The 27,469-nt window shown below is 44.0% G+C and overlaps 2 protein-coding genes across 6 annotated transcripts in view; one reads left to right on the top strand and one right to left on the bottom strand.

Annotated features, from left to right (window-relative positions):
- Positions 1 to 58: 58 nt before the first annotated feature.
- Positions 59 to 14,228, top strand: Eaf1 (ELL associated factor 1). Its single transcript, XM_020173070.2, has 6 exons — positions 59 to 302; positions 2,045 to 2,139; positions 4,250 to 4,386; positions 7,111 to 7,304; positions 9,084 to 9,317; positions 10,929 to 14,228. Exons 1-6 carry the CDS (start codon positions 200 to 202, stop codon positions 10,973 to 10,975), a joined length of 810 nt encoding a protein of 269 aa, XP_020028659.2. The 5' UTR covers positions 59 to 199; the 3' UTR covers positions 10,976 to 14,228.
- Positions 13,331 to 27,469, bottom strand: part of Colq (collagen like tail subunit of asymmetric acetylcholinesterase) — a 65,888-nt gene continuing 51,749 nt past the window's right edge. For all 5 annotated transcript variants that reach the window (XM_074043865.1, XM_020173089.2, XM_074043866.1 and 2 more), the window contains exon 17: positions 13,331 to 25,791. In XM_074043865.1, the coding sequence (XP_073899966.1) occupies positions 25,722 to 25,791 (70 nt within the window). In that variant the 3' untranslated portion in view covers positions 13,331 to 25,721. The remainder of the gene's footprint in view (positions 25,792 to 27,469) is intronic.

Below are 27,469 nucleotides of genomic sequence, written 5' to 3'. Positions count from 1 at the left end.
GGCCTTGCTTCCTCAGATTTTCCCCCCACCCCGACTCGGAGAAGATTGGTTTCCGGGCCCGGGTGGGAGCCGGTTGTGCTCTCCCTGTGCTCCGGAGCGGTGTCCCGGAAGCACTGTGGTCCCGGACGCCGGCGCTGGGAGCTCGGGCTGCGGCCGCGCCAGGAGAGCGCCGATTTGGACGCGAGGCCCGTGCGGGGCCATGAACGGGACCGCGAACCCGCTGCTGGACCGCGAGGAGCATTGCCTGCGGCTCGGGGAGAGCTTTGAGAAGCGACCGCGGGCCTCCTTCCACACCATTCGTTGTAAGTCGGCGCCCCGCGCGGTTCTCTTCCACATGCCTGCCTCGCCTCCCTCCTTTCCCCACCCCCTCGCCCTCCAAAGTCCGGGGAACCCCCGCCAACATCGTTTTCCCCCCCTGATCTCCGGAGACCTCGGTCTGTTCTTTTATTTTCAGGTCACTTCTCGCAAACCAAACCTTTGATCACTCCCAGCTATTCTTTTACCTTACAGACCTCTATAGTCCCAAACGCTAATTAAGAATGTCGCTGACCCCTTTCTTATTTCATATCCCATTCCCAGCCCTCATCGAGCCAAACTCCCCTCTTTAGTTGGGTCCAGTTCTTTCCCCTTGCATTCTTACCCTCCCCACTTTCTGATGATCACATAAGGTTCTTCACATTTAAACTCCTTCCTACTCCTTCCTATTTTTTTTTCCTTGCTGTCCTCAGCTTTCTGTCCCTCTCATTTCCAAGATGGCCAAAATCAAAGCCACCCAGACATCATGTTTGGTCCCCTCCACAGCCAAGGGAATGTGTATTTTTTCTGTGACCCACCAGAGCACTTCTCCTCTCCCTTCCTGTGCCTCACTTAGATCTGATGTGTTTTGAGGTCATCTCTCCACTCTGACTTCTGGACCAAATCCCTTGTGGGTGAAGAACAGAATTAGTTTGTGAGCCTGGCGGAGGTTAAAGCTTGGTCTATGTTTGGAAAGAGAGCAGACATGAGGAATGTGAAAATAATCATTATGCTGGACCTCTTTTTACATGATTACAGACTCGGGGTGGAGGGGAGCTTCCTCTGTGTCCTGGGTGAAGACTTGGCTGAGCATCCCTCTATGATTCACAGGCTTCTGGTTTCCTGTAGCCTTCACACCAGTTAAGGCTTGTTTTTGTTAGAGGAGCTAATAGATGTGACTCAACACATAGGAAGAGGGTGTGTTAGATAATGAAGTTCCATCTTTGTGTGGCCACTTGCCATGTCATTACTGTGTTCCCTGCTGACAGCAGATCCAGCTCTTTCAAAGCGAAGACATGGGGAATGTGATGAGATCATCATTTCCCAAGTTTACTAAGTTGTTTTCCTCCACCGAAGGGTTGTGTGGAATTTAAATGAAACTGTTCACTTATGCACGTGGCCTACATTTTGAGGCAAGCGTGTGTTAATGTGAAGTAAGACAGCTCTTCATGTTGTTCCAGAAATGTAATTCATAAGCCATAAGCAAGATAACCTTTGGAGCTACAAATCAATTGTCTGCTCTGAACATATGCACAAGTATCTTTTTCTAAGCTATGGAACTTGAGTGCAGCAAGTTCTAATTTTGATATTGTCCGTGCGAAATGAAGTTGACTTTTCTGATTCTGTGGCTGTTCATATTTCATATAGGGTTTTATAATCAAGCATCGTTTTCATATGCTCTGTTGCTTTTGTCCTCATAACTAATAAAACACTTTATTATGGATAATGAAGCATTTCCATTTGTTCCTTGGGAGAAAGGAATATCTGCTCATTTCCCCTTGTGAAAACAGTCCAATGAGGGTTGAAGAAAAAGTATGTGGAGGTGTCCCTGAGGTGGCCATATGGAACTTGGGGCTCACTGTACTATTCTCTCTCCTTTGCATATGTGAGATGTGAGGTTTTCCATAGTGAAATCATTATTTTAAGAATTCTAAATAATGAGTGATAAGTATTTTTATTCCTAAATGAAAATGTCCAGGAAGTCTTTATTCTAAGTCACCTGGAAAACACGCTCTTTCTTTCCCTTTAGATGATTTTAAGCCAGCATCTATAGACACATCCTGTGAAGGAGAGCTTCAGGTTGGCAAAGGAGATGAAGTCACAATTACTCTGCCACATATTCCTGTAAGTTTATTCCATTGCTGTTGGTTTTAATATAGGATCACAGGGAATCCTTATATTTTATGCTATTGCAATTTGGATTCCCTATTGTTGAACATTTTTTAGATTTCTAAAGTGCCATCATAAGTAAAAAAGCAGTTTTGAGGGATGGGGTAGAGTGGAATTCATGTTACTCCAGCACTTTATTTTAAATGGTTTTTTTTTTGGTGTTTTCCCCAAACTCCCCCCCCCCCAACCACCCCCCATATGCTGTGAAGTAGGCAAGGTTCTGTCTGGACAACTGGCCTGTCTGTTAGACATGCATAGCTTTTGCCCCAAGCCAGCTTGAAGACAAAGGCCCTAGGTGCCCTGCTGATAATAGCCATAGCAGCTCCTAAGCATGGAATGGGCAGGAGCAGGACTGATGTCTTTACATGTGGTAGGGGTCGGGTGTGAGCAGATAATCCCAGGTGGGAACCAGATAGTCCTGGCTAATTGAGGGATGAAGAACTCAGTCAAAAGTGTGGGAAAGACTTTTGTGAAGCCATACTCAGGGCAACACTCTGATCATATAGCCCAAAGGAACACATAAGATGCTCTCTGTGAACAAATGTCATTGTATGTCATGCTGTGCTCTGAAGCATAGAAAGGTTTTGATAGCTGCTGATAGAATGAAAAGTCTCTGGACAGGGAGACCTGGAAACCTTTGTGCTGAGGAAAAATTATTTGCTCATCCAACAGCTTATTCATTGCTTATTGCTTGTAGCAGGTTGCATCATCTCCCTTTGGACCTTAGTTTCCCAAATGTAAAAATGAAGGGATTAGATAAATGGTCCCTAAGGTCCCCTTCCAACTCTTAAAATTTTTAGTGTATGAATAAAGAATCAAAGAACTAAGCAGCTTTTGAGTCTACACAAGGCATTAAATCCTAATTTGACAATACAAGTTGAATGACTACTGAATGGGCCCATTAGAAGGCACCAAGATTACAACCTTGAACTAAACAAGCATGTTTCTTGCCCTTGTGCATGTGGTCTAAGTAATAAGTTTAAATATGTATAAGAAAATGGAGCACTTATTCGAGAAAATCAGGTAAGGCTTCCTTCAGTCACCTTTGAGCTTACTTGAAGGTTGAGGAATTTAGGATGGTCAAGTGGCAAGGCAGGAGTCTTGTTAAAGTCCTGAGGCAGGAAATAGCTTGAGGATCTGAGAAGCTTCTGCTGTGTGGCCCACAGAGCCCAGGGGTGTGCCATGCAAGACATGGCACAAGTGGTAGAGCACCTGCCTGGCAAGCACAAAGCCCTGTTTCCCCCCTCCCCCCAAAAAAGAAGGGTTATCCTTTGGCCTGAGAACAACAGGGGAGCTGTGGAAGAGCTGAGGCAGATGAGTAGCGTGGTATACTTACTCTGAGCTAAGCAGGATAGCCACCTGCCCTTGGAGAATGCTCTGTTGGGTATTCATTCACAGGAGGGGAAGCCCTAGGCTCTGCGATTACAAAGAAACACAGAAATGGTACACTGTTTATTGTTCATAGTGATAGCTCTACTTAGTGCAATGCAAGTAATGATTAATTTATTAATCTGTAGTATTTCACCAGCCCTTAGATACTTGTGCAGTAATTTAGAATTTTTATACTACTTTTTTTTTGGTGGTACTGGGATCTAACAATTGAGCTAATCCCTGTTTTTGCTTTGGTTATTTTTCAGACAGGGGCTCATGCTTTTTCCTGGGTCAGCCTTAGACCACACATGTGAGCTGGGATTTCAGGCATGAGCCACCATGCCAGGCTTATTGATTGAGAATGGGGTCTTGCTAACTTTTTGCCTGCACTGGCCTTAAATTGTAATCCTCCCAAATTCCATCTTGTGAGTTGCTGAAATTACAGGTGTGGATCACTTGGCCCTTTATACTGCTTTTTCTTGATTACCTAGAACCAACTGTGCAGCCATCAATTCTTGGTCCGTTATTACTTCTTTATTTTTGCCTGGGAAACCAGAAGGAGTTAAAATAGAAATCAGTTCTTTCTCAGTGACTCTGATGAAAAACTGGGTGAAGTAGAGTCATTTGTAAAGTCAGTTTGGATACTTGTAATGGTGTGTTTGGTTTGCTCATCTTGTACTTCTGTGGCAAATAGGGATCCACACCGCCAATGACTGTGTTCAAGGGGAACAAACGGCCTTATCAGAAGGACTGTGTGCTTATTATTAATCATGACACTGGTGAATATGTGCTGGAGAAGCTCAGTAGCAGCATTCAGGTCAAGAAAACGAGGTATGTGGTGCAAAATTATTTGCTCTTTCTTTCCATTGTGCTGAGGATCGACATTAGGGCCTCATGCATGCGAGGAAAGTGCTTTGTCACCAAGCTGCATCCCCAGCCCAAGTGTGAGTACTGTGTTACCTCTTCTGGTTTTTTAAGGATATGAACATCGGCCTGCTCATAGAGTTATATCAAAAATGTTAACAATACCTGCTACCAGTTGTTAGTTAAGGGTCTCAGGAGTTTCTCTTCAAGTTAGGGACCTTCCACTCAGGGACAGGAGTCTTTGACTTTGGACAGGTCACAAAGGTAAGAAAGCTTGAGTGATTTATTGAGTGAGCAAGCAAGCAGAAAGCAAAAGCACCCTCTGATAGGTAGACCATAGGTACTCCAACGGGGACACACCAGGTTGGTTTGATAGCAGGGTGTTTATGGTGAAAAAGTAGGACCAGGGGCTCTGCCAACACTTCTGGAGATTTCTGTTTAGAGTATCAGGCATGCTGATACTGTTTTAACATCAGCTGGCCCAGATAAAGTCTGGTTGGTTTACTGAATTGAGGTCATTATCACATAGATGTCTATTCTACTTCAGTATCCCTTTGGGGTGGGGGGAACAGTACTGTTTGAACTCAGGGTCTCACACTTGCCAGATAAATTCTCTACCTCTTGAGCTACACCCCCAGATTGCTTTTTATTTTTCAGATTGGGTCTTGTGTTTTTGTATGGTGCTGGTCTTTTACTACCTATGCTTCCCAGAAACTGAGATTACAGGCATGCCTGACTTGTTGGTTGAGATGGGATCTCCTAACTTTTGCCTGGGCTGGCCTCAAGCCACAATCCTTTCTGTCTCCACCTCCAGGCATGCACCATCATGCCTGGCCAGAGCATCCCTTTAAATAAAGGATGGGTTTTACTAGATGCTTCTTTCAAGACAGGTATCCTTCCTTATGATGAGTATTTTTCTTTTGCAAGCATTTCTGTGATAAGAAATGGCAAATTTGGTCTTTTCTAAGATCTTTATAATGTTTTCTCAGTTCCCATGGCATGCATAGTAATCATTTGGGCAAGGTCAGAGCTGTATGCTAGCACTCAGTGAAGGAGTGTGAGACCAAAGAGAAAAGTGCTTAGGCTCCTGATCAAGTTCTTCATGCATGAGTGCCAGTCTTAGTTTCTGGCTTCTGGTTCCCAGGCCACACTTCCCTCAGCTGTGCTGCCTTGCTTCTATGTCTTCCCAGACAAATCAATAGGATGTGTCTTTCTGAAATACAACAAGAGGAAATCATTAAGTTCTAAAACCTAGAAGTCATTGGGGAAAAGCAAGGTGCTTTATAATTAAGTCCATTTTTGTCACTGTCATGATTATTGACATAATCACATAAGTGATAAGATTTATATTTATAAACATAATTACAAAAGAATAATTGAACAACTTTATTAAGGTATAAACACCACTTTTTAAAAAATAGGGTACACCTGAGGTAACTGTAATCCTAAAATAAACCTTTGCTTTATTTATTTATTTTTGAGACTGGGTCTTGCTGTGTAGTGATCTCTAATTCATGATCATCCTATCTCATCTTCCTGAGTGCTGGGATTACAGGCATTCATTACCTGATATTTTGAATAGTGAACTTCCTTTACTATTTCATTCAGCAGGCATTCTAATATGAAGCCAGTTAGTTTATTTGAAATTCAGTTCATTTTTAAATAGAATTAGCCAAGTGATTCTATTCGTTACAGTGTAATACAATAATTCTTATCATATGGTGATTAAATTTTAACAGAGTGTTACAGCCCAATGTTTTTCTGCTTGTGCTTTCTGAAGCCATTTTTCTTCATTGACTCATTCCACAAAAAATAAAGTTACCATTTATTAAGAGGTTGTGTGCCAGGCACTATGCTATATGCTTTATGTGCATTATCTAATCTTCACCAGAATTTTTAGAAAGGTGCTATTATCCTTCGTGGGGAGGGGAACAACAGAAAGAAATGTGGAGGTTGTGATTTACTAAGTATGAGTGCTAGAGAGCCGAGGCCTGCCCCAGGCAGTGTGCCATAGAGCCCTTGCTCCTGTCCTGCCACTGTTCGCTTGTATCTTGGCCTACAGTGAGCCAGGTGCTCCCGATACTCCCCCAATAACCGATGGTGGTGACTTGTCCCCATTTTACTCAGCATGGTCTGGGAACTAGCAACATGTCCCCCAGGCAGTTGTTAGACACGCAGAAGCTCAGCACCTATCAGGTCAGAATCTGGAGAGATCTTCAGGTGATTTGTTCATGTGCTGAAGTTTCAGATGCACTGGCCTAGTCCATTTTCAGAAGAAATTGGTAATGGATAGAATTTTCTGTTTGAGGTAGAACTTTGTGATAAAACGTGCATGCATAAGTAGATCATGTCAGCTGGCCAGGATTTCAAGAGCTAGTTTGTTCTGCAACTCATGCGTTCATGATTGTAACTTCATATCACATAGACGTCAGGTAGTCATTTTCTAGTGAAATGGTTCTTATAATCATGTTGTATCCTGCATATTTTACCATCTCCACATCTGGGCTGCACAGGGTGAGACTGGAGTGCAGTCAAATCATAGGTGTTGAGTGAGTTCTCATGATAAAATGACAAATACCAATATTTTGCAGGGGTCTGGAAAGAGCATGGCTTCTGCAGAGACTTCCAGATGCTTGGTCACCTGGTCATATTTGTTTTAGCCTGTCTAATTGAATGTCTGTCTCATTTCAGAGCTGAGGGGAGCAGTAAAATCCAGGCCCGAATGGAACAGCAGCCCACCCGTCCCCCACAGCCATCGCAGCCACCACCACCACCACCACCACCCATGCCATTCAGAGCTCCAACAAAGCCTCCAGTTGGACCCAAAACTTCTCCCGTAAAGGATAACCCCTCACCTGAACCTCAGCTGGATGACATCAAAAGAGGTAGAAAACAGGACTGGGCCATGGCTCAAGTGGTAGAGCACCTGCCCAGCAAGAGTGAGGTCCTGAGCTCAACGTAGTTCAATACCCCTCTACTACCCACTACCCCCCCAAAAAAGTAGAAAGCATATTGTGGAGCTATGTTGGCGATGTGGAGTAGGGTGTCAGTGTTCTTGTGCTCACAAAGCTGCTAGGTTGACATGGCAACATGGACATTCACTGCCATTAAACAGATTTTTTCAAAGCTCACTGTTCCAGTAGGGGGTCTCTGCCACACATCTCATTTGACAAGAATGAGTCCAGCAGTAGTGACTTGAGTTGTGGCTGTCTTGGCAGCATTCTTCTCAGAGGCTCGGGTTTTAAATAAGCACAGTGGGCCGCTAGTGTTCCATAGTACACACCTTAGGCTTTGGTGAAAGGAAGGATTCTAGGTGTTTGGGGGCTGAAAACCAAATGTGGTGATGTTTCTGAGCTCTGTGCTGACATAGTATCTAGAGGGACACTTAAAGTACCATGACCAAGCCAGGAGTAGAGGCACACACCTATAATCCCAGTACTAGAGAGGCAGAGGCAGGAGGATAGTAAGTTTGAGACCAGCCTTGGACCACAAAGGGAGACGCTATCTCAAAAAATAAATAAATAAAAATAATAAATTTTAGTGTTAAAACCAAATGCTTTGTGATAACACAAAGTGCCTAAGTATGGATGAGGCGATGAGACCAGTGGACATGAACTCAGGCCTAGAAAGACTTTAGAGGTCTGACTTGATTTTGTTCCCTGCAAACCTAAGACAGTTTACCATTTATAAGTTTTATGAAACAGAATGAGATTTATAGTAGAAGACAGGAAAAGATAAAGAATTGTTTTTGGGAATTTTGCTTTTCCACTCTATAGAAATGCTGCCTTTGACAAATACAGTCTCTGCGCTGTTGCTACATCTTTTGTTTTTGTTTTGTTTTGTTTTCTCTCATGGATTCTATTGTGGAAGTTAGACCATGAGTGCTTAGTTATTTACAGTTATACTTAAAGGAACCATAGCCACTCAAGGCAACATGCTGTTTGAAGAGGAAAATTTGTCACCTTTCTTGATGTATTCTTAAATATTCAGTGAGATTGAAATGGCTAGCCTAAAGCATTTTTTTTTCCTTCCCTACTTTACATAAGTAGAAACTGTGGAACCTGGCAGACATGGCCATTGGTCAAATACCTAAGTTAAGAAGAGGAGTGGTCTTCCACCATTTCTCCTCCCTCACTGTGGTGGTTCTTGCAAGCTTGGAAAGGACCTTGGAGGCAGTCTGGCCTTCATTTTTCCAGAGTGGCTTGAAAAATCCATTGACTTGCACCTGGGTCTCACTGCTGGTTAGAAGTAGATCCAAAGCAAGCACTGAGACCTTCCAATTTCTAGTTATATTTTTCTATCCCTTTAGCAGGATATTTCTCTTCTCTTATTTGGGATTCTATCCCATATTTTTTTTTTTAAGCAGATAATTGGTGTACTTACTTTGTTTCTTACACAGAACAGTCATTATTCTGAAACAGTCTGTTATTTGTTTGTTTTGAGTGGATTTAATGTTTCCGTTGTCTCTCTGGAAAAGGGTAGTTGTTTTCATTGGTTGTTTTTGGTAATTCTGTTTGTATGTTTTTTAAGGAATTGGGAAGCAGGAATGTGTCATAAATCATTCCTTATTGCTGTGGGTTTTGCCAGCCAGCTACTTACACAAGCTTCAGTGCTCTGCCATGAGAGCACTTGCTGTGCTGACCACGGCTTGTCATGTTTTGCAGAGCTGAGGGCTGAAGTGGACATCATCGAGCAGATGAGCAGCAGCAGTGGAAGCAGCTCCTCAGACTCAGAGAGCTCCTCAGGAAGTGACGATGACAGCTCCAGCAGTGGAGGCGAGGACAATGGCCCAGCCTCTCCTCCACAGCCTTCCCACCAGCAGCCCTACAACAGCAGGCCTGCCATTGCCAATGGAACCAGCCGGCCACAAGGAAGCGCCCAGCTCATGAACACACTCAGTAAGTGTGCTGTCCATTGGTGGCCAACACAAGGCCCTGGTGCAGCGTCTGTTCTTGTGCCAGAGCTGTCAACTTGAAGAAAGGCATTGAAGGCCTAAGGATCTTAGCAAAGAGAACTTGGAGCAGAAAGGATTGTGTTGTATTACCAAACAATAAAAAAGGGAGGCACAGAACTAAATAATATGTTCTTTTCTCTTTTCCATTTGCTACTGGCACAAACTGGGTTTTGTGAATTCTGAAAAATGCTAAAAGATGAATATGTGTGCTTCTTATTTTTGTATATACCAGGCTAAAAAGAGCTACCTGCTGCCACAATGCCTCCAGGTCTTCTATACCAAATGAATGCACTGTCTCGATTTGGACACTAACTAGCCTTGGGCAAGAGAACAAGAAGAGATATTGTAATGTCTGGGTGGCTTTTAATGCGGCTGATAGTAAAGGAGAACATGAACAAAAGTGTCTTTTAGAGACGCAGAGGAGAGAGCTAATGACTGCTTTCCTCTGAGGAAGCTGGTGGTCTGGCAGCAAGGGTGGGGAAGATAACCTAGCTCCCCCTACACTGTGGACCCAGCAAAGAATTTCAGCCTCAGCACTTGTGGACATTTTGTACCAGTTAAATCTTTGTTGAGGCCATCTTGTGCATTGTAGGATGCATAAGAGCATCCTTGACCTCCACCCACTAGATAGTATCAAATCCCCCCGCCACAGTGCCAACCAAAAATGTCTCAACACATTGCCAGGTGTGCCCTTCAGTTTAAGTTGAAGGCTGAAGATCTGACTTCAGGCAGGTTGGGGTCAGAAAAGGAAGGCCTCAGGGCCAGATGGCCCTGGGATGGCTCCAGGGCCCCCAGTGTCCTCGCAGCACACTTTGAGAAGACAGTAATTTTTCATTTTTTAATCTAAATTGTATCAGCTGGGGTTATATATTTCTATTAACTTGAAATGTTGAGTCACTCCTAAATTCTAAACTCTGCATATCAAGAATGAATTTAGCACTTTAGTTCAGATTTGAGGTTAAAATAATAGGAATGTCCTGGACAGAGGTGTACTGAAGGGGGCATTGGTTTAGCATGTTACCAGTGTGTACAGCATTAGTTCCTGTGATGGGAAGCCTCTCATGGCTTTTTTTAGCTTTTAACAGAGCAACTTAAAGTGAACAATTGTACCAAATGGTGCTTTATTTATAAGTATTTTCTTCCTGTTTATTAACACATTTAAAACCTTATCTAGCCTACCCCTCCCTCACTCTATCCTAATAAGCAGTATTGCTATGCTTTACAGATACCAAAAATAGCAGTTTCTTAAAAATGTTGACTACACGTTTTTTTCAGTCAGCCAAATTGATTTTTCTCCCTAATTAAGTTGAATTAACAAGGTTCTACCATAATGTGACAGCTGAGCAGTCAACTAAAGAATTAAGAGGAAGCCCTTTTTTAAAGTGAAGGAAAAGTACAAGTTTATTACAGATGAAAAGTACAGTGGACTATGCCATAGGCAGAGCAGCTGGAAATGGAGAAGTAAGTTAGCAGCATACTACCCCATAGGCAGAGTAGCTGGGGAAGTCATTTTTAATTTCTGTACTTTTGACTTGATTCTGTTTTCTTTTTGTAGGAAATGACTTGCAGTTGAGTGAGTCTGGCAGTGACAGTGATGACTAGCACTGGATCTTTCGAAATCTACTTTCTGGTGCATAAACATGCTGTGAGCCCAGGCTGCTTTCACACAGAGTCCATCGCCATGAGGAGGAAGTTGTGGGTCAGCCTGTAGTAGGAGTGGGAGGTCCTGGGGCTCTCAGATGCTCAAGTCTTTACTTGGTGGTGATGGGTGATTTTCTCATGTAATTTTGGAACAGTCGCGTATGTCAAAGCTTAAGTAGATCTACAGAAGAACTAACAGAATTATATTTCTATTTGGTTAACATTGCTAATCAAAAGCAGACAGATGTGCCCTGGCCTAGGTTCCTAGAATACCATGTCTTCATCAGGACAGTGATTTAGTTTTAAGCCTCAGCAGCCATCACTGGCCAGGTGATCTGAATCAGTGAAATGAAGCAGTCTTTGAGAGGTAAGGACAGAGGGGAACCTCATCTCCTCTCAGAAATAGGCTAAAACCACTTTAAATTGGTAATGACAAGCCCATGTGAAAAGAGACTTCAGTGGGGTCCTTGAGTCAGCTGGGTGGGACCTGGAGATCTGCTAGCGCAACCCCTCATTATAAACTAAGAAAGGAAAGCACACTGCTGGTTCAGGGTCGGTCTGCTGCCCCAGTCCAGGCTCTTCTCACTGCTCTTCCCTTGAATTTTGCCAGTTGGGATCAGAGGTTCTTACACATGGAACTTTTAGATGTATATCAGCACTTTTATTGGGTTCCAAAAGATAAGTGTTGGGGTACTTCTGCCTTGAGTTCAGGTCCAGACAGTCCCTACCTATACAAGGCTGAATGAGCAGATTAAAGCAGCAGCCACCTGGCTGGCTTTCAGTTCCATGTGGATCCATTCTGGGCATTCTTCAGTGGATTTCAGCAGTGGGGTAGGAGTGGAAGAGAAGTATAGTAAAGAAACCTTTCTGAACAAATGAGCCAGCAGCAAGTTTCAAAAATGAAACCTAGATAGGAGTTCTTCAGTATGTAATGAGCACATTCTTTGACAAGGTTTTTCTGTTTATGCTTTTGTACCACTGTTTGTGCCTGACTCCCAGACTGATGTGTATTTTTATACAAAACTAGAGGAAAGTCACAAGATTGCCTTCTACAGTGTGCAGTTTCCAAATGAGTCTTTTTTCTGGAAGCTGGTCACTAGTAAATGCTTTGTATTGAATGAGTGTGTGCTAAGCCATCCTATGATTTATATGGAACCTCTCATTTCTGTAGTGTGTATGTCCTAGGAAATTTCTATCTACTTGGGTTCCATGGACACCAAGACATTAATAATGATTTTCCTTTCTTGGGTGCCTCCATTTATGTGGCCTCTTCCTCCTGAGCTACTGGAGGAAAGTCGTCTGGACCTAGAAGGGAAATGGACGGTCCATATGGGGGCTTTGATTAAAGTTGTACCATGTCAGTCAACATTTCATCATAGTTACTCCAGTGAGCTGGAGAAGAGACAAGGAGCCATTGTCCAGTGGTCTACCCCCTCTGGTCTGCCCTAGTGCAGGTGATAGGAATGTGCTAGTTAGTACCTTGGGTGGAATCTGCCCATAGTGAGGGCTCACTGGATTTAGTGGCAGGTAGGAACTTATTTATAGTGAACTGATAATTGCTTTATAATTCCTTGTTAACGACAGCTCAGGGACGGTGAAGATCAGGATTGGAAGACTTGAATTGTTTCTGGAAGTGGGAATAGTTTTACTTGCTCTTAACTTGCTCAAACTGGAGCAGGGTCTAGGAACTTGAACCAAAAATGTCTCTTTATACCCCTTCCCCTTTGTTTTTCTCCAAAAGCCTTGAATTATGCAGACAGAACTGTGATTTTTGGCATGTTGGATCAAGATGTTTCTATAGGAAATACTCATGGTGGCAACTGGGCTTGGTGGGTCAGCTTTCTGAGCCTCAGCCCTCTCCTGTTACCTGTCCTGCCCAGCACTGCACAGTTATTCTCTAGCCTTTGATGGTGTGTCCCCTGACCTACCTGCTTTACCCTACTGGAGTAAGGAATCTTTTTGGAAATCCAGAATGTGCCCTCACAGGTGACTTCAGCCAAACTAGACAATTTCTTCCTGTTTTTGTGCCTCCACTGCCTGTCCTGCTCTGCTTCCCCTATCTGAAACCCCACTCTGAGGTTCTGTAGGCACCATCCTTAAGGACTCTTTCTCTGTTCATTTCAACCCATGGGCAGTGCCCTGTGTTTCCAAACTGACCTTTCTCTTGCTTGAACTCTGGTTGGTATGAGCTCCTTAAAAAGTAAGCCATGTCATCACAGAACTAGACATTCAGGTGCTGCCTCTAGCCAGAGGTTAGACAGAAAACATTCCAGGCATGTGGACAAAGCTGAAAATATCCATGTTAAATTCTCTTAACTGATTTTTTTTTTTTTTTTACTTATCCCAAGTTTATTTTTGTTTAATATTTTTTATTATAATATTACTGTTGTGCTGGGGGTACACTGTGACATTTACAAAAGTTCTTCAATATGTCATATCATTCTCCTTTATCCCCACTCCCCCCATTCCTGGAATAGTTTCAACAGGTCTCATGTTAAATTGCCTTTCCTTTGCTCGGTGCAGTGTCTGCTGTGTTGTGGTTCATTCAGGAAAGGAGGAAAGGCTAAGTTTGAATTGTCTGAGGAGGCATGGCAAGCCTTAGTAACACATGGTTTGAGGAGACGTTACTACAAATAAACTAGAGGTTTTTGTGATAATGCCACTCATTATGTGTGTAGCAGAATCATTCTTTCTATGTGTGGTGTGCTTCAGTGGTAGGAAAACTTGAAAATCCTAAAACCCTTTCTTCCCTATTTGAGAGGCTGATGAATGCTTTTGTGTGTGTGTGTGTGTGTGTGTGTGTGTGTGTGTGTGTGTGTGTGTATGATATATTTATTACACTATTTTGAAAGAATTGTTTGTCTGTTTGTGGACATACATTAGGTATAGCCAAACTGGATATTTCCATTTGGCAAGGAACGTAGGATTTCTGAAACTCAGGCCTTAACTAGTAGGTTGAAAGACAAGACCAATTGAACCGTTATGAAATGTGTGTTTTTGTTGCTCCTTTTATTTCTGTCCTAGGGTTTATTGTCTCATTCTTTAATGATTTTTTTTAAAATCTTGTGTCTAAAAGTTCATTTTACTTAATTATGAAGTAGACATGCATGTTTACATTTATGTAAAATATTTGCTCTGTAGTGTTTTTGTTGTCACTTGTTTATTCTCTTAAAAAATCACTATATTTAAATAAAAAATGAAGGTCAGCAATACATTTAATGTCTTGGTGGCTTTTATTTTCTTACTAGAAATTAGTGAGCAATTTTTTTTGGGGGGGCAGGACTGGGGTTTGTACTGAGGGTTTTGTGCTTTCAAAGCAAGTGCTCCACTGCTTTAGCCACACCTCCAGTTCATTTTGCTTGTTATTTCTGAAGATGGAATCTTTGCCTGGGCTGTCCTCAAACTGCAGTCCTCCTGATCTCACCCTCCCAAGTAGCTAAGATTATAGGCGGGAGCCACTGGCATCTGACTTTTATAGGGTTCTTTTAAGAACCCTTTGTGGCTGGCAGAATGGTTCACATGGTAGAGCGTCTGCTTAGCAAGGGTGAGGACCTCAGTTCAAACCCCAGTATCACCCAAAAGGAAAAAAAAAAAGAGGAACCTTTTGTGCTTAAGCCTAATTAGGTAACTAAGTTGATCCTTTTATATTTGGTGTTCATGAGGTACACCTCAGCTTTTAAAAGTGTGGTATTCAAAACTGAAGAATAGAAGAAGCTGGGGGCATGGTGCAAATGGTAGAGTCTTGCCTGGAAAGTGGGAGGCACTGAGTTCAATCCCTAGTACCACTAAAACAAAACACCCTGAAGAATAAATTTCAGTTTTAAAAAGATAGGAACTTCAGAGTGTGTGGGGGGAGGGGAGAAAAATGGTAGCACCAAGTTGGGTAGCTATTCATGTACCAAAGTACCTTCGCAAGAGCTGAGGCTATTGGGTGAGATGCCATAGTACCTGCTTTCAGTATAACAACACAAAAAGACACTTTGGAGAAAGCAGGAAGGAAAGAACTACCTGTGTCATCCCTCCCCCAACTCCAAGCAGCCCAGGGTGGAGAGAGGCATGACCTGCTAGGGGGAGGTAGATTTAAGTCCAAACCTTGGAAATGAAACCCAGTATGAGGCCCACTGCAGTGAAACCCAGTGCTAAGCAAAGCCCCGTACCCACTACAGCCAGGTCAGTACCTGTGAATTGAGCAGCTAGAATTGTGTTAAGCCAGGTAGCATAGACACCCCTCTTCCAATCTGGGATGGCAGAATGTGGGGAGCAAGATGCTAACTGCTAAGCAGGGCATGAAAGGTAGTGCAGGGTTTTGTCTCAGATCCCAGTGCCAGGCCCCCCATAGTGAGACCTGCACCCAATAGAAATCGTTTCATACACAGGCCTCACAGAGCCTCTAGACCGGTTCTGGCATCAGGCAGAGAGACCTGTGTATCTGTGGGACAGACTCAAGTTTTGGCTGCATCAGTGCCAGTCTTAAGGGTGTTCCCTTGAGGTCATCCGACCACCTCCCAAGACTGCAGGCCCTCTATGGCTGTGAGACTTAGGTGTGGCCCAGTTTAACACCAGTCTTGTTGGCCAAGGGACTTTCTCTACAGTCATTCCCTAATCTTGGGCAGCAAAGCTCAGGCCAGTGCTCATAAAAGGGGCTCTAGGACTGCCCAGGCACCAGGCAGAGACCTGCACCCAGGAGGGACAGACAGCTGCTTCAGCATGTGTCACTGCCAGCTGTGGCATGGGCCTCAGCATATCCCTGTGCAGATCCTTGGGACTGAGACAAGTTCAGGCATGACCCAGCTTAGCATCAGCCCAGGTGGCCAATGGTCTACCTTCACCAACACTACTCCAATCTTGGGCAGCATAGCATGGTACCTGACTCAGTTTGCTGGGGGGTAAGACAGGCTAGTAAGCATAAGACTTTACCCTAGAACTCAGAGCTAGGCTGGTAAAAGCTAACACAGGGCTCCCATCCTCAGGCCTGCTTGTGATATAGCTCCAGTGCTGGGGGAGGCACAGAGCCCCAGTCTATCATACTTCCCTTTGGGCTAGCATCACCCACAGCTAGTTACAGTGATCTTGGGCCATGAGTCCACCTCCACAATAGGCAGCCCATAGCTGGTCATGACTCGGTGTCGTACTGGTTTGGGTGGACTATGGATTCAGTATGTGGTACAACTTGGTGACTTTGGTAGCCACAGGTGTGTCCATCAGTGGTAACTGCCCAAAACCCGGCAGAATCCTACAGTGTATGACCACTGGCTAATAACTGCGCGATATCAGGACCCCAAGGAGAGGGGCTTGTGACAATAGACTACTCTCTCTAGGTATTCTTCTGTTTCTTTCTGAGCAATACACCCACAGAGTATTTAGGACAAACCTGGCCTTGGACTGCTCTCTAGTCCTGAAACAATGACAATATACCAACAGCAGGCTCCTGGCAAATAATATGGACCTGGGCTCCATCTAAAAGGAAATATCAAAGATCAATGAAACAAAGAACTTGTTCTTTGGAAAGATAAAAAATATATATAGAGAGACAAACCTTTAGCTAGACTAAGAAAAGCAAAGAGAAGATTCAAAATAAGAGATAAAAAGGGAAATATCACAACTGATACCACAGAAATACAAAAGATTATTAGATTTTTTTTTTGAGATACAGTCTCATTATGTAGCCTGGGCTGACCTCAAACTTGTGATCTTCCTAATCAGCCTCCCAAGTGCTGGGATTACAGGGATGCACCACCATGCTTGGCTCATTAGAGATTACTATGAACAACTATATGCCAATAAATTTGATAATCTGGAAGAAATGGACAAATTCCTAGACATACACACCTTACCAAAATTGCATCATGAAGAAAGAGAAAACAATAGTAAGTAATGAGATTTAACCAGTAATTTAAAAATAAAAACAACCCCTCACAAAAGCCTCCCATCAAAGAAAAGCCCAGGACCAGACGGCTTCCATGCTGAATTCTACCAAACATTTGAGGAAGAACTAATACTAATTCCCCTGAAGATGAAAGATGAAGGAATTCTTCCAAACACACATTCAGTGAGGCCAGCATTACCTTGAAACCAGAAAAGGACGCAACAACAACAAGAAAAAGTGCAGGTCAATATCCTTGATGAATATAGGTGCAAAAATCCTCAACCTGAGCAAAGCAAATCAAACAGCTCAGTACAAATATTATTCACTAGTTCAAGTGGATGCAAAGACGGTTCAACATACACAAATCAGTGAACGTGATGCTAGATATAGCAGAGTGAAGGACAAAAATCGTATGGTCATCTCGACTGATGCAGAAAATCATTCAATAAGATTAGATGTTACTTCAGGATAAAAATGCTGGACAACTATGCATACAAGGAACATACCTCAACATAACAAAACCCATTTATAATAAGCCAGTAGCTAACACTATATTGAATGGGAAAAGCTGAAAGCTTTCTAATATCTGGAACAAGGCAAGGATGTCCATTTTCACCACTTTTATTCAACACAGTGCTGGAAACCCTGACCAAAGTAATTAGGCAAGAGAAAGAAAGAAAGGACACCCATATTGGAAGAGGTGAAAGCATCACTGTTTACAGGTGACATGATCATATATGTAAAAAAAAAATGATTAAATGAATTCATTAAAGTCATAGGACACAAAAACAACATACAAAATTCAGTAGCATTGCTCTATGCTGATAATGCATTATCTGAAACAGAAACCAAGAAAGCAAGCTTATTTACAATAGTTAAAAAAATGCCTAAAAATGAATTTAATCAAAAGGATGAGCAATCTCTACAATAAGAATTATAAAATTGATGGAAGAAAATGAGAACACAAAAAGTGGGAAGAAAGCTCACTTTCATTGATTGGAAAAATTCAATACTGTTAAAATGTCTGTACTACCCCAAGTGATTTGCAGATTCAATGTAATCCCTATCAAAATACCAATGGTATTCTTCACAGAACTAGAACAAAATCTAAGTTTACATGAAACCACACACAAAAAACCCGACTAACCAAAGTTATTTTGAGCGAAAAATAACAAAGCAGGTAGCATTTCACTACCTGACTTCAAAATATGTCACAAAGCTGTAGTGATCAAAACAGCATGGTATTCAGATAAAAATGGACACGGATATGGGCTGGTAGAGTGCCTGCCTAGCAAACACAAGGCCCTGAGTTCAAACCCCAGTACTGAAAAAAAAATGGACACAGAGACTGATGGAACAGAATAGAGCCTAGAAGTAAAGGCACACATCTACAGCCACACATACAAAGAACATTGAAGGGACAGTTTTTTCAATAAATGATGTTGGGAAAAATGGATATCCACATGCAGAATGAAGCTGCCCAACCCCTATCACCAGTTACAAAGATCAACTCAGAATGGACTGAGTATTTAAATGTAAGACATGAAACTACTAGAAGAAAAACATACAGGAAATGGTTTGGGACATTGAAATGAGCAAGAATTTTCTGGACAAGACAACAAGAGCACAGAAAACGAAAGCAAAATTGGACAAGTGGAATTACATAAAACTTAAAAAGGTATGGCACAGCAAAGGAAACACTTAATGGAGTTCAGTGACAACCTATAGATTGGGAGAGAATAATACTTGCAAGGTATACATCCTACAAGAGGCTGACACCCAGAATACATAAAGAACTCCAAAAACTCAATATCAAAAACAAACAACCCAATTTAAAAATAGGCAATAAGCCAGGCACTGGTGGCTCACACCTGTAATCCTAGCTACTCAGGAGGCAGAGATCAGGAGGATCGTGGTTCAAAGCCAGCCCAGGCAGATAGTTCATGAGACCCTATCTTGAAAAAAACCCATCACAGAAGGGCTGGTGTAGTGGCTCAAGCTGTTAAGAACACCTGCCTAGCAAATGTGAGGCCCTGAGTTCAAACCCCACTGCTTTCCCCCCACCCACCAAAAAAAATGGGCAATAGATCTAAGTGAATATTTCTCAAAAGAAAACATATGAATAGCCAACAGGTACATGCAAAATTGCTTTTACTAGTCACCAGGGAAATGAAAATCAAAACCACAAGGAGACACCACCTCCCCTGTAAGCATGGCTAGTGTCAAAAGGGCTAAAGATAGTGCTGGTAAGGATGTGGAGAGAAGGCAACCCTTGCACACTGTTGGTGGAAGTGTAAATTAATACAGCCATTCTGGAAAACGGAGGTTTCTCAAAATATTAAAAATAGAGACCTACCATATGATCTAGCAATCCCAGTACTGAGTATATCTCTAGAGAAAATGAACACAGTATGTCAAAGACAAGTTCACTCCCATGTCATTACAGCAGTATTCACAATAGCCAAGAAATGGCTATCAACTGATGACTGAATAATAACAGGGTACCTATATACAATGAAATACTACTCAGCCATAAGAATTACACAATGCATATATCAAATATTACATGGTCCCCCATTAATATATAGGTTTTTGTGTATCAGCTAAAAATTAAGAGTTAAAAACAAAAGGTATGAAGTTCAAAACTGAAAGATCTTAGCAAGTCACATGGCACCTGAGGCCAGTCTACTTGAATAAGATTAGCTGTGAAGACAGCTAGTTTAGGAGTCTTCTGCCACTTGTTCTGCAACTGGCACCCGCATTTTCAGGTAAACACAGTCTTGAACCATGCTAGTGGGAAAGTGGTGGTCTGTATTCATCAGCTAATGGGGTTTTATTTTCAACTAAGTATTGCCACTATAATGCCATATAACATTTCATCCCAAAACTCAATGGGTTAAAACAATAAGCATTTATTTTGCCCAGAAGTCAGTGTTTTAGACCGGGTTTGGCTGTACAGTCCTGGTCTTGACTGGCACCCTCATATGCCCTGCAGTTTGAGGACTAGCTGATGTGGTGTGGCCTGAGCCCCAACAAGTGGAACAACTCGGCTCTTGCTCTGTGTGTCATCTTTCAGCAACCTCGCCCAGGCATGTTGTCATGGCAAAAACAGAGGTGCAAGAGTGGGAGTGGAAACACCAAATGCTTCTGTCACAATTGCTAAGGTGTCATGAGCCAAAGCAAGTCTCAGGTAAGTTTCAGAGTCAAGGGTGTGGAAGTTTATACCAATTGCTTGGAAGAGTTGTAGCGGGTACGGCCACAGGAGGTGGGAAGGGTTGGGGCTATTAACACAATCAAACTATTATATCCACATACCTCATTTCTCCACCATGACCAAGAACACTGGGGGTAATATGATCTCTAAGGCCCCTCCCAGCTCTGGCATTTTTCAGGTCCAGATGAAGTCCTAATAGGACTTAAAACAGATTTCCATTCATGGTTCCTGCAGAGGGCGCCAAATGCAAACCGGTATCTCCTGTGGGCTTGGCAATTTCGTCTATTAGCAAGTATAGTTGACTTCCCTCCTATCCTTTACCAAAAGCATAATTCCATTAATCTATTGCTAAGAAACAACCTACCCCAAAACGTAGTAGGCTAAAACAGCAACATTTTATCCCATGGAATCTGATGGTTAGGAATTGGCTACGTAACTCTGTTCCTCATGGCTTCAACTGAGGTCACTTTGGTATTCAGCTGGCAGTTGAGCTAAATCGAAGAGTCCACGCTGGCTTTATTCACATGTCTGGCACCTGGATGGGGATGGCTAGAAGTAGATTCATCTGAGACACCAACCACAGGTCTTTATAGCCTCTCCAGCATGGCTGTATAAGGATGGTCACCTTCTTCCATGATGGCTGGCTTCTCCTAGAATGAGTGTTCTGGCCAGTTCCATGGCCTTTTATGACCTAGCCTTGGAAGTCACACTGCATCATAACCATACTATTCTATTGGTCAAAGCAGTCAAAAGCCCACCTACATTCAAGAAGCAGCATAGACTCCACTGCTGTTAATGGAAGAATATCAAAAGTCATTCTATTGCCCCACCTTTCTTCTCTCTGCTCTTTTCATCAAAACTGCCAGGGTCCTCAGATAAGCCATTGGAAACTGTCTTGAGATTTTAGTGTCTTTACACAAAGCACCTTTTCTACAAAGGAAGTAGGTGGTGGAGCAAGGGGAAATAGATGGCAGAGAAAACAGCTAACTTTTTCCTTTAATAAGATAATGTAGTGTTCCTTGGAGAGTTGTGGTTGAAAGAACTCAGAGTGGACTCCTAGCAAGCTGCTCAGAGGAGAGTAATGTGAGTTCTCTTTCTCCAGTTCTCAAGTGGAGTTGGGTTAGGTGGGAAGTCCTTGTTCCATCACTCTTGTGTGACTTACAACTCTCAGAATGGGTATGAAGGAAAATGCAGAACAACCTCTGGGCCCATGGTGGCCACGGTGGGCTGTTTAGGTGTAACAGTCTCCATGGTGAATGGCCAAGGGCCATGAGTGATGAGATGATTGTTACTACACAAGTGGGAGAGCTGACTTTCATTGGCAATTTAATTGGCTCACTCCTCTATGGGGAAGGACTGAGACCAGATGACTCCCAGGAAGCAGTCATTGAGGCACAGGCTGACCTATTAAGTTAATACACTATAGAGGGGCCCACTTTTCACCTGCTTTGCTTGGAAACTGTTGCATCAATGCTCTATTCACTTTCTGCCTAAACTCCATTCTTCTGCATATCCTATCACCATCTTGTCTTTCTTGGTTGGATAAGGTGCTCACGGTTCTCAGGTAGTTTGGTCTCCCTTCAAGTCGGGAACCTACCTCAGTGGGTGTTGTTCCTCCTGGGTAGGCTGTATCAGGTGGGCAAAGAGGGTGTGAGAAGCATAGCTCATGTTTACTCTTTTGAAATAAAGGCTGTGGTCCAAACAATGGTCAAAAGAGACCTCATGGAACCAGCCCCAAAGGGAAAAGAAAAATACTTTAGGGTCTCCAAAAAGAGGATTGATTTGGACTGAGTCACTAAATAATAAGTGACATAGATGAAATCCAACAGTTTCAAGTTTAACAATATTAAATTAAAACTCACTACAACCTTGGAATAAGGAGCTATTATTCCCAGTTTACAGAGGAGAAAACAGAGACCCAGAGAAGGTAAGTAAACCATTCAGGGTAATACAACAGTGAGTTAGTGACAGAGCTAGGCTTCCCATTTGGAAGTGGGAATCCAATCTTCTTCTTTTTTCATAGGTCTTTCTTGACCTATGGCACTCTACTGAGAGTCAGCCTGTCTCTGAGTGGACCTGTCAGCAGTCAAGAGCTTTTGGATGTGGGCAGTCTTCCCCAGCAGCTATGTGCCTATTACTGCCAAAAGAACAAGTAAACTCAAAAAGAAGGCTGCTGCAATGGACAGTGTGTGTACTCAGCTCCCACTACTCCTAATATCACTCCCCAGTTTGCAGCCCAGTAGCCACTCCTTCCCCATGCATCCTCCGTGCTTTAGAACATTACTTGGGGATACATGTGAAGGATAATATTACAATCTCTGCTACCATGGGTTCAGGAACACTTTCTTTAATTCAATCGGCAGATACCATTCTCTTGATCCTTCAGGAATAGGCACTCGACCCAAAATAGACCAAGCAGACTCAAGGAAATATTTAGTCGGGCCACTGCAAAGTTCTTGAGAGTCAATGGAACAGATATTCTCTCTTCTTCTGGATATTGCAAGGTGTGGCTGTAACCTAAAACTGCAGCAATCAGCTCATGACCACAGAAGGATCGAATTAACAGGGAAGAGATGCAAATATCTGAGAGGACAGCAGAAAAATGAAGTGGAGGCCTTCATTGAACCACACCTGATCTCCACCCCACTACTGGACTCTAAGTTGGGCAGCCGAGCTGGTGGAGTGGCTCAAGTGGTAGAGTGCTTGCTTAGCAAGCTTGAGTCCCTGAGTTCAAACCTCAGTATCGCACCCCCCCCAAAAAAAGTTGAGAGCCAATAAATACCACCTGTGGTGGTACTGGATTGACACAGCCTCATTTGGTTACTAACTGCATTTCTAAAGACCCTGTCATATTTTCAGCCACCATGTGACAGCTTCTGCAGCAGCTGAGGGAAACCATTACCACTGATGGTTCCCTGTCAGAACTAGAGGGCACAGTCCATACTCGTGAGCTGTTAAGAGCTGGAAGAAAATCCAGGGGAAGACATTCAGGCTATGAGAAGTGATATACCAAGTGTGAAGTCAGGTGCCTGGATTCCCAGTGAAGCGTTCTTCCTTCCATACTGTAGCCCTTCATTGAACCCCCTGGACAGAAAAATCATCTTGAGAAATATCTACCTGGCCCAGGCAAGCTCTTGGTTACCTATTCTGTGGCGGCCTGACCTACTTACAGGGCCCCCACTTCTGTTCAGGGGTACTGTGTTCCCTACTTCATGGAGTTAGCATTTCAAGGAAGGGCTTAGGGGATACCTGTCTTCCCTGATCTCTTAGCTTTCTATTTCACAATGCTAAAGAATATATATTCTTTAAACATATAATTTTGAATCCTTTCATGACCTGATCCTGTCAGAACCCTCCACTGAAATAGCTGGAGCAGACCCACCCCTAATACTGTGGGATCTAGTGATAAGCACAGACACATAATAAATGTCTGAATAGTCACATTATGCTCAAATTAACAAACTATTGATTACCTTTGTGTTATATCTTCTTACCTCAACAAATATACTTTCATAAAGACCAGAAGGCCATATATGTATAATTTGGATTCCACAAAGTCCTGTGCAGCATTTGGAAACATAAGGAGAGCATAGTCTAGCCCCCAGCTTGACTGCCTTTTTTCACTCCCTGGCCCATCCCACACTGAGAGGAGCCCTGTGTGCTCCCATGGAAAACCCAGCCTGCATGTCCAAGCTCCACCTGTAATCCTTACAAACAACTTTTGCCTGGCCACCCCTTCACCAGGGGTGTGCACAGATCACACTCAGGAGGACGGATATAGGGAAGAGGCCTGCACAGGCCCCCGAAGCAGGCTCAGAACTTCTTGGGTACCTATGGTTTCCTAGGAACCTGGAAAGCATGCTCTAGGAACAGGGTGTGTCTGAGCAGGCATTTTACCTCAGCTCCACAGCCCCACAGACCATCAGGCCCACCAAGGTGTGGAGGACAGGGTCCCTCTCAGTCAGACCTATGAGTAGTAGTAGATTCCCATCCTGGCCTAATCAAAATCCTAAAGCAAGGGTAGCGCAGGACTGGGCTAATAAGAGTGAGCTTTGTGAACCTGGACAAGTCCCACCACCTTTCTGGACTTCAGTTTCCTCTCTTATTCCTATGGGGACCGGAATCCTCCCATATACTATGCAGCAATACTGAAACACTGGCCTATCACCCCAAGGAAGAGTGAGCCACAGCGAGGAACTGCCTATTTCTTGATTTCTCATCCAGAAGTCCCAGTGCGGTAATGGAAGCAACATCGTGGGACTTGCTATAGAGGCCAAGGGACCCTCCCTCTGAAGATGCCACCCGTGGGATAATGTCAGGTCAGAAGACATGGTTCACCTACAGACCGCTGGTGACCTGCTGGGCCAGAAGCTCCTTCCTGCTGAGTCCCTAGATTCAGGCTCATTGAATAGCTTTGAACAGCAGGCCAGGGGGCGTCCTTCCATCTGGTAACAAGGGGAAAACCCTAGAGATGTCTTTCCTAAATGAAGCCATGCCCCACTCAGGCAAGATGGTGACAAAAGGCAGCTCTAAGACATGCGGGATTATGAGCCTATAGAAAAGGAAGAGCTCTGGCACACATACATGAGCACAAGATGCAGTCACAAAATGGGGTCACAGAGCACTCCCAAAGTCAGCAGGAAGCAAGGAGATGGAGTCCAGGATAGAAACAGTCTCTGCCCAGGCTGAACTCAGCAGTGGGCCCTAGACCAGGAAAGCCAAGATTCTACTTAAGGACAATGAAACATCAATACCTCCCCAGGTATAGGCTGTGGAACAAGTCTCCTGAACAGGAAATAGTCACGAAGGGCACGTGCAAGACGAGTCAAAGTTCAGAGAGATCCACAAGGTCATGATGGTACCAGGGATTTGAAACTACAAGAGTCCTCCCTTTGGGAGCCATCAAGAAGATGAAGGCTGCCGTTGTGCTACTGCTCACACGGCAAGCAACTCACCCAAGCCTCCGCCCCCTGCTCAGGGGTAAGCATGGGTCTTGTGGCTTTCTCAGCACTTTTTCACAGTTGGGTCTCTTCCTGGGGAGCCACAACCACACGAGGCTGGTCTGGTCTCTGGTCAGCTGAAGTGTCTCTCAGCAGGTCCAAACCTGTGAGCCACACCAAGAGAGAGCAAGCTCACTTTCCTGCTGTGTGGCTCTCAGAAAATGAGAGACCTGATAGCTGGCTGCTCTGGGCAAGAATGAAGGTATGGAGGTCCGAGGAGCAGCAGAGAAGCCTGAACACCAGGCTCCCAAAATGAGATCAGAACAAACTACAATAGTTGCCTCCAGTTTCTGTGTTTTCTAACAGTGCTAAGCCAAGTCCATGGCCTGGGCCAAGGATATTCCAGAAGAGAGAGGGCATCAGAGCCAGCTGTTGGCCGGATGGTAGAGATGGGGAACAGGTCTCAGGGTGGGCATATGGAAGGTTTCCGGTACTTTGGATTAAGACAGGATGCAGTGGTCCTAAATTCTTCCAGTCAAAAACATGTCTTAGCAGCAAGAATTCATCACTGTTTTGTCACACTAAGATTGATGGACACTGGCCCAGGAGAGTACAAGGCCAGCTTGGTGAAGGTGGAGGAGCTGCTGCCAGTCATGTGGGCTGCAGCCCACCTGCTCCTTATGGCCCTCACGTGAAGTAGCGGCAGGGTGTGGAGTCAATGTAGCAGTACTGGGTACACCGCAGGTCTCCGTATGACCTGAGGGAGGCAAAGACACTGATCAGGGCAGATATCAGGCGGTAAGTAAGAAGCTCCCGCCTAGCTCTGTATGCAGGCTCTAAAACGCCATCTCTGGTGACTGTTAGTCCAAATGCATCAAACAGCTACTGCTGCCACCTCACCAAGGGCAGAGGGTTCTAGGAAAACTTTCTCATTCCCATTTAGGGTATGGGGCTTGCGGGAGTTGAGTCAGGTCTCTGGTTTTTTTTTTTTTTCCCTTGAACCAGAGTTGAAGGAATTGTTAGCCCGTCTCTTAACACAGCATCTACAAGACAATTGCCCACTTTTCAAGGCCTGAAAAGTTGAGTGCATTCATGAGAAAGCACAGTATTGATGCAAATGTTTTATATCTATGTAAGCCAAAAGGGCAGCACTAGCCAGGTATGGCTATTGAGCTCTTGAAATATGGCTTGTGTGACTGAAGAGCTGAATTTGAATTTCTAATTATTTTAAATTTGGGTAGCCATATCTAATGTTGGCTTCTTCATTGGACAGTACAGTCTATACCTCTGCAAACCAAGTAATAATCCTGAGACAGTGTCTCATACACAAGCACCCTCAGGGGCTTCCAGGGACTAGGGAAGTAACCACAGTGAACCACGGCATAAGCCCTGGCTCCATGTCTGATTGGCTACACTCGGTTGTCCATGGAGCCATTGAGAAGCTCAACCTGGCCAGCTCTGGCAGGCAGGAAGCAGTACACACAGACACATATGTGGAGCAGAGTCCTGCCCAAGCTTAAGCAGACCTGGATTCTAGGTGTGACAAAAGGTGGGCTGATATGTGTTTGGATGTTGAGGGACCAGAATCGGGGCAATAGAGAGAGATAGGCATGGTGGCTGTTTCCCAGCACTGCGGAAGGCCTGGATCTTTCCCTGTCAGAAGAAAGGGCTGGAAGCAAAAGCTGAGGAGGTTGGATTCATGAGGGATTCAAGAAATCTAAGAGGCCAGCAGACCCACTCTAGAGTCCAGGGAAGAGCAGGACATGGACTGAGAGGGAGGGAATAGCCTCCCTGTTTTCCCTAGAACATTTTCAACTCTGGTTCTGTGAGGATTAAGGGGAACATGGTGCCATTTTGCACTAGGAATCTATATTCTGGGTATGGATTCAGCACTTCATGGGTCCAGTACCCCTCAGGTGGTTTGGGAGGTGCCAATGTGGAGGCCAGGACACTTGTCCTGAGCAGCATGAATACCCACTGAAGGGAATCTTTTCTGGGGAGGACCATGACTCAGCAAGGTTATATAATAACGCTGGTCTGATCTCACTTGGGCCCACAGGCCTGCCCAAGGTGGGCAGGGTATTCCAGGAATTCAGGTTGTATAGACACACTGAGACTGTGAGATGCCCTGGCACAGCTACCCTCCACTGGTTTTCCTCCCAGACCATGGCACAGGACACTGATGTGGCCATGGTATCCATAGGGGATGACTAGCCAACTCAGAGACTGCCACTTCTCTCTGAGCCCAGGACAGAGTTGGTGGCTGTGTCTGCCTGAGTTCAGCCTCCAGGGAATATGGCTGCTCTGAGGTCACACGGGAAATATGTGACTACCACTTGGCTCCCATTGAACAGAAAGTTCTAGACCATGTGTCTAGAAAAAGCCATGGACATGAGAACCACTTGAAAATATTTGTGAAGGAAGAGACGGGGAGG

Source organism: Castor canadensis, chromosome 10 (assembly GCF_047511655.1).
Source record: "Castor canadensis chromosome 10, mCasCan1.hap1v2, whole genome shotgun sequence".
Taxonomy (NCBI): domain Eukaryota; kingdom Metazoa; phylum Chordata; class Mammalia; order Rodentia; family Castoridae; genus Castor; species Castor canadensis.
The sequence above is the reverse complement of the archived record's forward strand: the minus strand, read 5'-3'. Positions and strand labels throughout refer to the sequence as shown.

Coding starts and splice junctions, on each gene's coding strand:
- Eaf1 (XM_020173070.2), top strand. CDS start 200: ATGAACGGGACCGCGAACCCGCTGCTGGACCGCGAGGAGCATTGCCTG. Junction 2,140..4,249: donor TTACTCTGCCACATATTCCT/GTAAGTTTATTC, acceptor TGTGGCAAATAG/GGATCCACACCGCCAATGAC. Junction 4,387..7,110: donor ATTCAGGTCAAGAAAACGAG/GTATGTGGTGCA, acceptor GTCTCATTTCAG/AGCTGAGGGGAGCAGTAAAA.